The following is a 14,085-nucleotide window of genomic DNA, read 5'->3' as shown; positions in this document are numbered from 1 at the left end:
AGTTATGCAAACGCTGCTGCAGCGGTTTCTGTTTCGACCAAATCGGGACTTCTCCTTTTTTTTTTGCTCGCTCTCGACCTTCAGCGACCCGAGATCGAGCAAAAAGCAATAAGAGGCGACGGCGCGGACGAAAATGCTCCTTCGTACAGTTTTTGTACCCATTTACAAATGTGTGCAAAATATTTTACAAACAAGACAAAGCTGCGCACACGTACAGTACATAATAGCATCTTTATTACACTGAAATATAAAAGTATATATATTTATCACTATCCTGGAGATAAAGGACCAAGTCAAGAAAAAACAACTTGTAACCTCGGTTGTAGCAGTTTTTTTTTGTGTGTTTCCTTTTGTTTTTTTTTTCTTCTTCTCGTTGTCGTACGAACGACAGAAAGAAAAGAAAAAAAAGAAAAAGAAAAAAGAAATAAAGATTTCGGAGTTGAAAAAACAGGAAGGCCACAGTGACGGGTTGCCATAGATTCTGTGCACATTGAAGGAAGGGAGGCAAACAGCCGTACATGCTACCACACACACACACACACACACACACACACACACACACACACACACACACACACACACACACACACACACACACATTGTAATCTTCCTTTACCTGTGAGGACCTTTTCGCTGCCCTAAATTCCTCGAACCCCCGTCCTGACCGTTAACCCTTCGCCTGCTGCCGAGAGAGCACCGGAAACGCACGTGGATCTTGTGGTATGGTGGTGTGTGTGTGTGTGTGTGTTGTTTTTATTTTTATTTTTATTTTTTTAAGGGGTGTGATGCGGCCAGCACAGCTGTTAACTTTTCTGGAGTCGTGGAGCAAAAGTAAAAAAAAAAAAAAAAAAGATAAAATAAGAAGAAGGCAAAAATGCTTTGACTTGATCATACAAGTGTGTTCATGCAGCGACGTACTTTTCTTCTAATAAAATGTTTTTTATTTGCAGCCACATATCACGGGGCAGTTGTCGGTTTTGTAAAGGGAAAATAAACTGACATCTGGGGAAATGTGCTTTTATTATTATTATTATTTTTTGCTTTTCTTGATGATTTTCAAGAAAATCACAGCTGGAGCCAGGATGTAGTTAGCTTAGCTTAGCATAGCTCTATATCCAAAGGTAACAACTCCCCCCCCCCCCCCTCCCCCCCTCATACCAGCATTTCTTAGAGAAGACCACATCTGCGTAAATAACGACTTACTGTATCGTACTTGATAGAAAACGATCACATAATTAGGAGATAAACAAGGGAAATCTTCAGAAGTTGCGTAAGAATAATCAGTTGTTGTTGTTGTTTTTTAAAGATTTCTTAAAGTCTCCGATGGTGCGTAGGCAAAAGAAACTGATAACGGCAGATTGGGTGTACGTTATTTTCAAAGCGTGGGTTTCATTAACAGCTGAGAGATCTCGTTTTCATAATTACGAGACAGTAAATACAAAAGATAAGATCAAGGTCTCCATTTTTTTGTGCTTTTTCTGCGCTTCCACAACCTCCGAAGTCCAAGAGGAGGAGATTTTCCAGAGTTTTGTTGTCATGGTAAAACCCCAGATTTTCATTTTTTTACACGTGCAGTTCGTCACAGCTATGAAACAAACAAAGACGTGTGGAGTTATTTAACCTGCTAACCGGTTTTCCCCCAGATGTCCAGCTACTCCTTTGATAGCACCTGCATTTCAACACTCGTCATGTACTCTTAATTAAGCTGGAGAATCCTGATGTGCTTGCCAGCTTCCCGGACGTGTGATATGTGACCGCAGATTTAAAAACATGAAGAAGAAGAAGAAGAAGAAGTAAAATATCCAACGTTGGGAGGAAAAAACAAAACAAACGGTACGTCTCGATGCCAGTGCTGCTGAAAAACGTCCGATGCTTCAGAATCACCAGCCCGCAGTGTACCTTAGAAACATCGAGCACAGTTAGGAGAGCTTTGATCAAAAACTTTTACCCGAATCCTAACCTTAAAGGGGACATACCATGCTTTTGGTGGTTTTTACATTTTCAGAAATTGATGTCACATACAGTCAAATTTCCAAACCATGAGGGGGAATGTTTATAAAAAAAAAAATGGACCCTGTAAATCCGGATTTGCAGCATTGCCTCTACTTCGCTATCAAAAGGATATAAAATTGTTTTTGTAGCGCAGCTTGTCGCTACGGTTGTTCAGTGCGTTGTTAGCTTTGGCCACTCACATTTTTTTTTTTTGTGTGTGTGTGTGTGTGGCTCAAACACGTATACATGTATTGACATATTTGGCAAGCGGGGGTGGCCTTAAAGAGACAGGAGCTACAGCGGCTGCACAAAGGGTGCGTACGAGATTAAAAAAGGAGCCTTTTGAACTGGAAGCCAAGTAAAGATATGCAAGTAGAGCCCCAGAATAATAATGACGATAATAACACCTGGATCTGTGCATGATATTTCCCCTTTCATCCAGATGAAGAGGTCAGGCTCAAGCCAATACAAAAACTATAGCCGCATTTCCAACAAGAGGTCCAGGAACTTTCCGAAGAACTTAAGTTTCCGACTGATCCGACCATAGTCTTAAAAAAAAAAAAAAAAAACGAGCAAATGATTCAACGGATGTTTCTAAAAGCAGCAGCTGTTTAACTACGTCGTGCTTCGGCGTGACAAGACAAAGTCACGATGTGTCGAAACACGATGAACCAAATCTAAATAAACTTGTTTCCAGATGTAAAAAATGCCAAGTGGGAACTTTTTTGGGGGGTAAAACTCTCCCTTCGTCTTCATTTAGTTCCTGGTTCTTAGTCCTCGGAAAAGTTCCTGCGGTGGAAATGTGGCTGATGTGTTTTTACAAAAGCTGTCATTCACAGCCACAGTCCTCACATGGATGGAAAACACACACACGCGCACACACACACACACACACACACACACACACACACACACACACACACACACACACACACAGAGATAAGAGGCGAAGGCCGCAGAGTGGACGCAGAACAGCACAGAGGTCGTCTGAAGCGACCGGGCTACGGAGGTCAAAGTTTCCTTCACACTCAGAAACATAAAGTACCAGTGAGGTCGCCGCGGCAGCCACGGCTCCGTGTCATCGCTCTGTAACCGTGGGCGACGCACAGCGGCGCAGGCCGCGGTCCGTCAGTACCGGTGGCACAGCAAGCTCTGACAAGATAGCAGTGAACTGAACAGAAAAGCCTCTTTAAGAAGAAAAAAATAAAATAAAGTCAACACAGGATAAGGCGGCGGCTGGGGCTGGGAGGGGAGGGATTGGGGGGGCGGGGGGGGGCTGATTCCATCGTGCTGAGCTGTTGCTGATCCCGATGATCATTTTGGCACAAATTTCGTTTTGGCTGAAGTGTCTCGGCCAACAGTGAGAATGTTTTTTTTGTGTTTTTTTTTTTCAAAATGATGGCCTTCGATGTGTCAAGTCTTCATTTCGACATGCTCTTCTTTATGTGCTCTACTTCCATCTGCGAAACAAACAATGAAGAGATATTCATTTATATTACACCACCTCAAAAACATCACGTTAACAAGTCCTCCCAGAGTTTGATTTAAGTATATTTAAAGTTTTTAAGTCAGTACAAATGTACTCAAGTGCAACTTAATGCCGTCTCAGAATAGTATTCCTCTTTATTTTTATTTGCACGAGTGATGCGAGATCGAACTGAAAAAAAAAGAGGCTCTTTTCAGTCATTAATCATGCATGCAAACGGAAGTATACTTAATATACTTAAATAAAGTGCACTTTAGACGACTTTTACATTCACTTGTCATTAATTTGCGAACGTGCTCCGATACAGTCGTCGATTATTATTCCACAAAGACACATCGGCTCTCTCCGGCGTCCTTCACTCCTTTACGCTCTCACCTGTAAACTAATTCGAATGTGCTTCTCCTCGTCCAGCGCGTTGGCCAGCTGCTTCATCTCCTGCCTGAAACACGCCCGACACAAACAGGTCACGCTTGTGCACGTAAAAAACAACAACAACAACAACAAAAGCAAAACAGACACAAATACCGGCGGAGGAGGCAAGACGCTCACCTGTGCTGGCTCCTCAGCAGCTCTATGGAGGCCCTCAGGTCTCTCAGCTGGTTCCTGAGTTCCTCCAGCGACGGCGGGGGCAGCGGCGAGTGCCGGAGCTCGGGGGAGGGGCTCAGACCCGAGGGGGACGACGGGGAGACGGGGCGATGGCTGGAGTTCGGCAGGCTCAGGACAGAGGGCTTGGCGGGCAGCGGTGCTTTACCGTCGGGTGCCTAAGGCAAACACAGGTCGTCAGGTTTGACCCCCCACGTGCACAACGTTACTGGATTTTATACTCGGGAGACAAATTACGGCAAAAATGACGGAAAAAGAGCGAACGATACACTTTGTGACGTTTTGGGGTCGAGAATGACGTTTTTGTCTTATTTTTAAGCACATTAAACTTCGTTTTACAGGAAATGACGTCTATAAAAAAAAAAGCCACACTGGACAAACTTCGGATGCAGAGGAAGACTCCGTGATTTGATCGAAACATCTGAACAAGTCTGATTTTTCCGGTTTTAAGTTTGTTTTTCATGATATTTAGCCCAAAATTTTAAACTTTTACATATAAATATCGCCCAAAAAAAACTCTTATACATCAACACCTTCTGATCTGTAACATTTGCCAGTAGCCTTGTGTAAAAAGAAACAACACAGCTTTAACTTCCACAGCTCAGAAACATGAAAAATGTGTAGTTTGGCGCCCTCTGGTGGATAGAATAAGTAAGTGCGAGGAGGAGGCGCGGCGGTCGTACAGAGACGGTGGGAACTGCTTTCCTCAGGGAAACGTCCACAGATCTGGTGGAGGCGGACTCGTGCTCCTCCTTCGCTCGTCCCTTCTCCTTCCTCACCTCCACAACGGGCGTGTCCAGGTCGGTGCTGGACAGAGGCGACTGCAAGACGGACAAATGTGTTCAGGAATCATTACAGTAGTCTCATTTATGTAGTGCATTTATAAGTCTTGCAGGCAAATGACACATTTGACCACAGACATTTTTTTTAAATAAAAAAACCAACCTTTGTACACAAAACGTATAAAGAAATGTATTATATTTGTCACGGGAGACTCAGTCAAAAATATTGATAAAAGACTATTGTACTGCTTTATACGAGCTCCTATTTAATCCTTTAAAAAAAAAAAAAAAAAAGGTTAGCATTATAACTTGTCGTTTTATGGAGGGTTATTGTATGTGGCTATTTTCTTCAGATTTAGGACATCCCTAAATGTCAAATTATTGCTTTGATATGTTGGATGCTAAAATAGCAGAGAGAGGGCGGCGTTGATGAGCTGTTCTGCTGCCTGCCACCGGGGGGCGATCAAGATGTTTCGGGATAACTTCCGGTGACCCCGTCATGAGGAACACAAACCGACTCACCGGTGTGATGATCTGTGAACGAGGCCGGCGGTCCGTGACTCTCGGCCGCGACGCCGTCGGATGACTCAGCTTCTCCGTGGACGAGACGACGGCGTCCAGGTCCACGTCTGCTCGGACACACACGCACACGCCAGAAAAACACAAAAAACACGTTTCACACTCGTGCAAACAACCGGAGGGAGCGCTCTGGCACCGTATCCTCATCTCATTGGTCGATGACGCCTGTCAGTCAGACTCACCGGTGTCATGTGACCTGTCAGGGGCAGAATCGGGCGTCGAAGCCCCGCCCTCAGACTTGGGGCTTTCGCACCTGAGCAGGTAAACCAATACAACAACATTAGGCTCAGGGATGTACGGAGGTTTTCTGGGACTGTGTGTGTGTGTGTGTGTGTGTGTGTACTGACGACAGTGTGGGCGGTCTCTCTGGACGCCGCGGGGGTTGGGAGAAGGAGGAGGAGGAGGAGGAGGAGGAGCTTGACTTTGGGGGGAGGGGTTTCTTGGGGAGGAGAGACGGGAGGGAGGGCTTGGGGATGTCTCCAACCTTCACCTCTTCACCTACACACAGATATACACAAACACACACACACACACACACACACACACACACACACACACACACAAATCAAACAACCAAAAACAGGAAACTCAGAACCAGACATCTCAGAGCTGGAAACAGGTGCAGAGGGAGGAAGGAGTCAGACGTGCATCATCAGGTGAAGGGAAGGTCGCGTTAAACGGAGCTGCGGCGGCAGAGATGAATTAAATTTGACCTTTGCAGAGGAACAAAGCTGCGGAGTAAATAATAATACAATATATATATATATATATATATTTTTTTTTATAAAAAGAGGAAAGGAGGGAAATATAACAAGAGGTGTTAAGAGGATTAAAATAAGATCAGGCGTGGAGGTGGCGGCGGCGTATTCACCAGAGATTTGATCTTCTTTTGAAAGGCGATCTGCCAGTTTGTCTGTTTTTTTTTTGTTTTTTTTTAACAGGATTTCCGTTTAATAACGTCACATTTCAAGAAAATCCTGAGCTCATCCCAGCGGTGAGTTTACACCTGTTCTGGGAGATTAAAAGTTCCCTCCAGTGTGCATTTAGACATGTAATATTCAACTCAAATTGTGTTTTAAGCGGGGGTTTTTTTTTTGTTTGTTTTGTTTTTAGACAAAAATGTCAGCATCTTCTCCATAATTCTTCATTTTATTTGATTCATATTTAATATTCCCAGCTCGCGCCGGTACGTACACGTCTTAAACATCTCGTCTGTTTCGATCATATCTGTGAGACATTTTAAAATCACCCGCGGTCGTTTTTACATTTTTCTAAATCCATCTTTCTCGTCACAGCCCAGATTCTCCTCCGTCCTCCGGCTCGCCCGTTTTCCGAGACCGTTTTCCGACCGCCTTCGTCGCCCCGCGCCTCCGAGCTCGTCGCGATAATGACGCAAGAAATGTGAGAATGTCCTCAATTTGCACCTTCGCAGCGAGTAAAAGTCGGCAGACCGTATTTGCAGCGTCTGGATCCTGAACGAAGGCGGAACAGACGGAGCTTCGGCAGGATGCTTCAGGATGGAAAGTAAAAGCTGTTTTGATTTTTTTTTTATAGCGGCGAATAACGACGACAAAAGTCTAGAAAAAGAAAAAAAGAAAAGAGATCTCGGATATTATCTCAATTGCTATGTTCAGACTTTTTTTTTTAAAAAGCAATAGCAATTTCCTGACCGACACACACACACACACACACACACACACACTCACATCGTAGCTAACTGACAGTTCTGTATATTTTCATAAAAGTCTGCATTTTGAGCTGTTTATCTACGTTTTCAATGCTTTTCTTTGCTTCTCTCTTTTGTGCTTCTGTTATCAAACCTTTCCCCCTTTTTTCTTTAAAATTTCTATTCATGAAAATCCACCCCTTCAAAAAAAAAAAAAAGAAAAAAGAAAAAAAGTTGTAATTGCTTTTGTTCTTGCGATACAATGAGGCTTGTGTGGAGTTGAACGGAGGCGTCGGTCGGTGCCAGTGTTTGTGGAGATTAAAACCGCAGCGCCCGGAAGCTTCCTGTTGCTCGCAGACTTGATGCCGACGCATCAGTCAAAGCTCGATTTCTTTTGGTATTTTGCACAACAAAGGCGGAGGAAGACGCGAGCGATCTCTCTCGCTCGCTCTCCTGCTCGTTGTTTCTGCACCGAGCCGAGACAGAAAGCTGCTGAAAATTAGTTTCTGTGTTTGAAGCATCGCAGCAGCTTTAATGCTGGATTATTATTATTATTATTATTATTATGCTGTTATTCATTAGGCAGGTTCGTTAGGAAGCGATCTGTCCTTTGCCAGCCGAACAGATCAGCGGAAAACGTTGTCAAAGCTGGGGCCCGCGGGGACCGAGGCGGTCCGAACGTTACCTCGTTCCGGGTCTCTCAGGGGAAGATGTTCCGGCCGCTCAGGAGGAACCTTCTTGACCTCCGACTTTTTCTCTACAGGTCAGAGTTCACAGGTGTCTGTTTGTATTCGACTAGTCTCCCCCTTTTTTCTCTCTCAAACCCGGAGGAGCGGATTGCGGTGTAGTTACCTGCGCCGTGTTTGGCCGACGGTGCGCTGGGAGGAGGCGGTTTCTTCGGTCTCTGGAGAACACACACAGAAACATCGTTGAAACAGCCGCGAGAACGTGACACGTCGTCACGGCTGCAAACATCCCAGAACACAAGATGCGGTTTTTTTTTGTTTGTTTGTTTGTCTTCGGAGTCAAAGATCACCTCTTTCTCAGCATCGAGCAGCTTGACAAAGTTGTCCGGGAAGACGCCCTGCCGTCCTCCGATCTCCCCCATCCACCAGCCGGCGTCCGCGCACTCTGGAGGAGAACGTTCACACGGTCCCGTTAGCGGACTTCGAGCGCGCGGCCGAATTACAACAAAGCGGCCGAGCCTCACTTCACCTTGGTGACGATGTTGATGATTTCCCCCTCCTTCAGCGACAGCTCGTCTTCGTTTTGCGCTTCGTACGGGAACAGGACTTTACACAGCTCCCGCCCTGACAGCCGATCAAAAAACCCCAGAAGACACACAAACGTTAATAAGGAAAAATAAACAACAACAACCGCAGACCACCGAGGGACTGGAAGAGGGAAGATTCGACTTTTTGTTTGTTTGTTTTTCCTGCTAGAGACGTTAAACGACATCACCGCAGTTTACAATAAAGAAAATCCTCCTGCAGGAAGCTCAGAAAATATTCCAGTAAAAAAATAAAAAAAATAAAAAAAAAAAAAAGTGGAGAAGAAGCAGAAAAAAAGTCCCAACAGGTCAGTGAAGAAAAATATTTAATTTATAGGGAATAATAAAAAAGAATAGTTGCAAATGAATTTGTTATATATATATATATATATATATATATTTTTTTTTTTACAAAAGAGGCTCTTTGATTCGTCAAGAAAAACACGTCAAAAAAATAATGAACCCAACTGTGGTGCAGGGAGGGATAGGGTACAATCCTCTGAATAACAAGTATACAAGCTCACTAACATCCATATCCAGCTGCGCGTGTTGTTTTGTATGCAACTAAACGCAACAAGAAACATTCAAATTCAGCTTTTCTTTGCAAAATTATTCTTGTTTTCTTTTTCCAATGCCGTGTTTTTGCATCCGGTCGTCAAATCTGGGATGTCTGAGCTTTCCAAAGGCACCTGAACGCACCCGGTGAGGAAGTATTTTCCAAAGCAACATTATGATGCTCCGATAAGAAACAACACTGTATTAGAATGAAAGGTAGGAAGGGATGAAGAAAAGAGTTTATCGTGCATTCAATCTACGCAGAGCTTTTTCTTTGTTTGTTTTTGTTTTGCTTTTAAGCGAAACTCATTTCTCATTCATATCACGTTTATCGGCGTCATCTTCAGTCTGAGACAGCGGAGCTGGAACTTCTCACCTTTGGCTTTGCCGTCGGGTTCGGTCTTCATGTTTTCAGCTGCAGCGCTCGCCGCTTTCCCGTCGTTGGCCTGAGTGACGGACAGATGACAGAAGAGAAAAGAATAAATAACACACACACACACACACACACACACACACACACACACACCGACAGCAGGCATCAACCACAAGGCTCTGATTGTTGTTTGAGGACTTCCTGTTGTTTTTACAGTGGTATCAACCTCTCCGGAAGGTGGGGGGGAGGGGGGGACTATGACCTGGTTGGATTCAGCTGCTGGCGGTCTGGAGGTGGAGAGTGTGACAGACTAAGGACAAATATCTGTTTATTTTTTTAACCTGTTTTTTTTTAAACGGGAATAAAACAATGTTAATGTTCACCATCTGAGCTTAGCGTGTTAGCAATGCTAATTCCTGCCAATCAGCTTCAACCACGGCTGCAGGTCTTCGGTTTGAAATGAATTCAGCTCGCGTCCCAAATGTTTGCGCCACGTTTCACCTGACAGCTGTTGAGATATTTTCCCTCTTTATCGTACCGACGGACGATCGACGCCACTCGCGTGACTTTGTGTTAAAATCACAAAACTACGAGACGAGAAAACTGAGAGAAGTAGCCAAACAAAATCGGAACAAGTGAACAACGTTTCTTTAATCAAAAATTCAAACCTAAATTGAGTGATAAAAGTGAAAGCATCTCTCTCCTGCGAGCAGCTCCTTTCCAGGCAGCCACTAAAAAGAGGATGAAATCAGTTTCGGCAACAAAAAAAAAACCCACAAAAAAACAGCGAGCCGCCGTGCTGATGGTGTGTGTGTGTGTGTGTGTGTGTGTGTGTGTGTGTGTGTGTGTGTGTGTGTGTGTGTGTGTGTGTGTGTGTGTGTGTGTGTTAGAGCTTGTGTGTGCCGTTAAAGCAGCCGTTGTTTCCCGGCTGGAGTGGATCCCTCCACCGTGTTTGTGGAACCAGGGTGGCTCAAAAACACACACACACACACACACACACACACACACACACACACACACACACACACACACACACACAGCGGCCAGTCTGTCCGAACACACACGCAGCTCTGTTCTGTTCGGCCCCGGGAGAGAACGCCCCTCTCCCTCTCCCTCCCCCCCCTCCTCCCCCTTCCCTCCCTAATGAGACCCATGTGGAGCCATGAGCGCCGAGGCGTGATCACAATATCGTCGCGGGAGAAGTTTTGCAGGTCCAGCTATCACTTTTTTTTTTTTTTTCATAATAAAACGACTTCAGCGCTTGTTAGTGACGGACAAACCTCACATGACCTCAATATTATTTTTTTAAACGAATTCAACTGAATTAAATTAGAAATCCATGCCACACACACACACACCACACACACACACACACACACACACACACACACACACACACACACACACACACAGCCTTTATCATATAGAGGGGTGAGCATATTATTCTGACCATAAATCACAAATTGGAACATATGGAAACACAGCAAACTCATGAATTATTCAGACTCCAGCTCACCGAATGTGGGGCAGAGACGACGGTGTTTTATGTGGGACACCGAAGCTTGAGAGGAAGTCTACAAAATGTTGATGTCGATTCAACTTAGAACATAAAAAAAAAAAACACAAAATATAAGTGAGGTTTTCAGTAAGCTGCGGGACATCGTCTCAAATCGTGGGACAAAAAAACCCCACTAACGGGTGAAGTGGGACACCCAAACTCACAACACATTAGCAGAGAAGCACAGGATGCCACATTTGAAAAAAAAAAAAACTATACATCACCGTGTTATGCTCAAGTTAACTCAATAATTGCATCAAAATCTCACGATTCTGCTGCATTTTCATTCGGGACATCAGCTGCATTAAAACAAGCGCTCCTAACCCCCCCCCCCCCCCCCCCCCCCCCCCCCCCCCGTTTTAAATGCCAACACAGTGCACCTAACGCAGAGCAGCAGAAACCAGGAAGGAAAATAACCTTCTGTATCGTGAACAAAAAAACCTTCATATATTGAAATAAAACCGTGAGAGAGAATCGTGATCTCAATTCTGAGCAACAAAAGTTCATATTTCATGCAGAATCACGAGTTAAAAGTTGAAATTCTGCTTGGAGCTGGATTTACTGCACATCCTGCAGTTTTAACACCGTAAACCAGATCTCCACCTGCAGAGCGAGATGAGACCGGCGGCAGGAAACACTCGGCTGTCTGTCTAGTCGTTTCCACGGCGACGAGAGCAAACTCGAACAATCGGAAGTCGTGTCGAGCACGTGGAGATGATTTGATGACTGTTTTGTTTTGTTTTGTTTTGTTTTTGGTGAAGAATAATGTCGCATTTGTGTGGAGAGTTGGATAAAAACTAAATTTCAGTTGTTCAGTGTGTGAATTCTTCATGGCGTGTCTCAGAGTTCATCCTACTGTAGAAGAGGCCTTGATGAGGTGGATCACGAGATGACTCAATGCATCACTTCGCACAACCTTTACTGTAAACCGAGCAGCCACAGTGACTCAAAAGTCACTGCGAAGTTAAAAAAAAGAAACAAAAAAGTGGAACAAACACAGAAAACTTCTCCTTTTTTGCCAGCTTGCAGAAGATAAAAACCCAAACTCTTAATTATCAGCCTTAAACTGCGAACGTTTAGTCACTATGTGTAACACACACACACACACACACACACACACACACACGAGGCAGCTGATCTTCCAGTTCAGTCATAAAGTAGACGTGGCTTGGTGTGACTCAGCCGGACGGAGACGCTCTCCTGTCACCTCCTCCGGAGCCTCATTAGGGAGCAGAGAGACTCGTCTCAACCGTTAAAGCAGCATAACAGCTTCCCACTCAGCGGGACGGGCGCACAAACATCCTTCAGACACACAGACACACACACACACACACACACACACACACACACACACACACACACACACGCACTACGTCTGCGGGGAGCTTTGATGACCAGCAGGGGCTTTCTTTAAAAGACCTTTTAGACTCTTTAACTGCAGCTTCTTTGAACCCACTTAATTCATTTTCTTTCTTTTTTTTTTTTTTTACTCGTGAAGGAGAGTTTCTGGTGTTGCGGTTCCCCAGAAGGTGACACCAGAGTTTCCACTTTGGTGTAAGCTCGTTCATGCAGAAAGCATATGTTTGTACAGGTGTTTTATTTAAATAACAAAATAAAAGTGAAAGAAGCATAAAAATGAGAGACTTTTGTGTTTCTCCGAGGTGAAATATGTCCTTTCAGAAGGTTTTTCTTCAAGTCTAGACGAAATATATGTTGATAAATTGTTTGTGATATTAAAGGGACAGTTTTGATTTCTGCCTTTTAAATTTGGGTGAACTGACCCTTAAAAATCAGACAAAATCAAGAGTTTCAACATTGCCAGACACCACGAGGAGTAAACGGGTTTTATTGTGTTCGTAATTTTTGTGAACTAACCCTTTAGTGTCATATTTGAAAACTGTATGACTTTAACGGCAGAAAATTTATTCTAGGTGGTTAAAAACAGCAACTTAAAAAGGTGTTTTTAACCTTCAGCAGATACTTAAAACTCGTATTACTTATTTTTACCTTTATGTCATAATTAAAATAAGAAAAAAAACTGCTTATCAACAGGATTTTGTTAAGCCAAAGTCATTCTCAGCAGCTTTGGAAAATTTGGTGAATTGCTCTTTTAATCTCATTTCTGTAAACTACTTACATGCCCAAAATATCCAACAGCACTTGGCATTTCCCCGTAAAAAATTTTTTAATTTTCACAGTAAAAAGAAAAATTCTCTGAAATGGTGCTTTGGTCTCTTCATTTTAAATTAAAAAAAAAAAAAAAAAAAAAAAAAAAAAAAAAAAAAATTAAATTACAAAACTTGCTACTTTGAGTCTTGACAGCTGCACAGAAACCTTCTGCCACCTTTTGAGCATTTCAACTCGACAAGGAAGAGATGGATGAAGGATTCAAAGGAAATACATCAGTAGGCTGAAAAAAAAAAAACAAATACAAAGGAGGAAAACTCGACCCTACCGTCCTCTCCGGTGTTTCCAGTTACACTCAGACGAAGCTTTTGCTACATCAGCTTCAGCCAGCAGCAGAATACTGTAAACCTCTGTCACCTCCCCTCTCGCTCTCTCCCTCCCTCTCTCTCTCTCTGCCCTGCAGGGCTCTCACTTCTGCTTTACTTGTCAAATCCCTGCAGGATGTGTGTCAGTGTGTGTGTGTATGTGTAAAGACCACTTCCTGTGCTGTAAAATTGAAACAGAGGAAGGGGAGGAGCCAAGGCTGGGACTTCCTTCCCTCACTAGGTACAATACAATGATTGTGGTCTCAAAAAATGTAGAAAGAAGAATTCGAGTGTGAGTGTGTGTGTGTGTGTGTGTGTGTGTGTGTGTGTGTGTGTGTGCTTGTATTACGAATGTTGTTTGGGACATACATCTATTCATACAGTCACGTTTTGTGGGGACTCAACTATCTTTTAAGGACAAAAACAAAGTCTTCGAAGTGTTAAATCGGAAGATGTTGGGGTGGCGACTCGGTTTAAGGTTTGGATGAGTCTCAAGGAAATAAACGCACGTCAATGTAATGTGTGTGTGTGTGTGTGGTTGTGACTCACCTTGTCCTCTGAGTCCACGTCCATAGAGCGAGGTCTGAGCTTGATGGGCTGGTCTTTGAAGATGTCACCAAAACCAAACCCGCGGACCTGAAATGACGCAGAGAATTTCAAGGATCAGTCCACCCAAAAAAAAACAGTAACTACCAAACAGCTCCCTTTTCAGGATGTCCATGTGAAGTT

General features: G+C 43.8%; 1 protein-coding gene across 5 annotated transcripts in view; it reads right to left on the bottom strand.

Moving 5' to 3' along the window:
- Positions 1–1,146: 1,146 nt before the first annotated feature.
- Positions 1,147–14,085, bottom strand: part of sh3kbp1 (SH3-domain kinase binding protein 1) — a 32,170-nt gene continuing 19,231 nt past the window's right edge. For 3 of the 5 annotated variants that reach the window (XM_069159764.1, XM_069159768.1, XM_069159767.1), the window contains 13 exons: positions 13,906–13,992; positions 9,310–9,379; positions 8,324–8,418; positions 8,145–8,240; positions 7,961–8,012; positions 7,794–7,865; positions 5,790–5,940; positions 5,625–5,695; positions 5,386–5,492; positions 4,765–4,902; positions 4,028–4,239; positions 3,854–3,917; positions 1,147–3,452 (listed from right to left, as the gene is read on the bottom strand). In XM_069159764.1, the coding sequence (XP_069015865.1) occupies positions 3,414–3,452; positions 3,854–3,917; positions 4,028–4,239; positions 4,765–4,902; positions 5,386–5,492; positions 5,625–5,695; positions 5,790–5,940; positions 7,794–7,865; positions 7,961–8,012; positions 8,145–8,240; positions 8,324–8,418; positions 9,310–9,379; positions 13,906–13,992 (1,254 nt within the window). In that variant the 3' untranslated portion in view covers positions 1,147–3,413. The remainder of the gene's footprint in view (positions 3,453–3,853; positions 3,918–4,027; positions 4,240–4,764; positions 4,903–5,385; positions 5,493–5,624; positions 5,696–5,789; positions 5,941–7,793; positions 7,866–7,960; positions 8,013–8,144; positions 8,241–8,323; positions 8,419–9,309; positions 9,380–13,905; positions 13,993–14,085) is intronic. The other 2 variants (XM_069159765.1, XM_069159769.1) reach the window with 2 other exon arrangements.

This window comes from Embiotoca jacksoni, unplaced genomic scaffold (genome assembly GCF_022577435.1).
Source record: "Embiotoca jacksoni isolate LCO1_2020_lvr unplaced genomic scaffold, fEmbJac1.0.p SCAF_25, whole genome shotgun sequence".
Lineage (NCBI taxonomy): Eukaryota > Metazoa > Chordata > Actinopteri > Embiotocidae > Embiotoca > Embiotoca jacksoni.
This window is presented reverse-complemented; position numbering and strand designations above follow the sequence as displayed.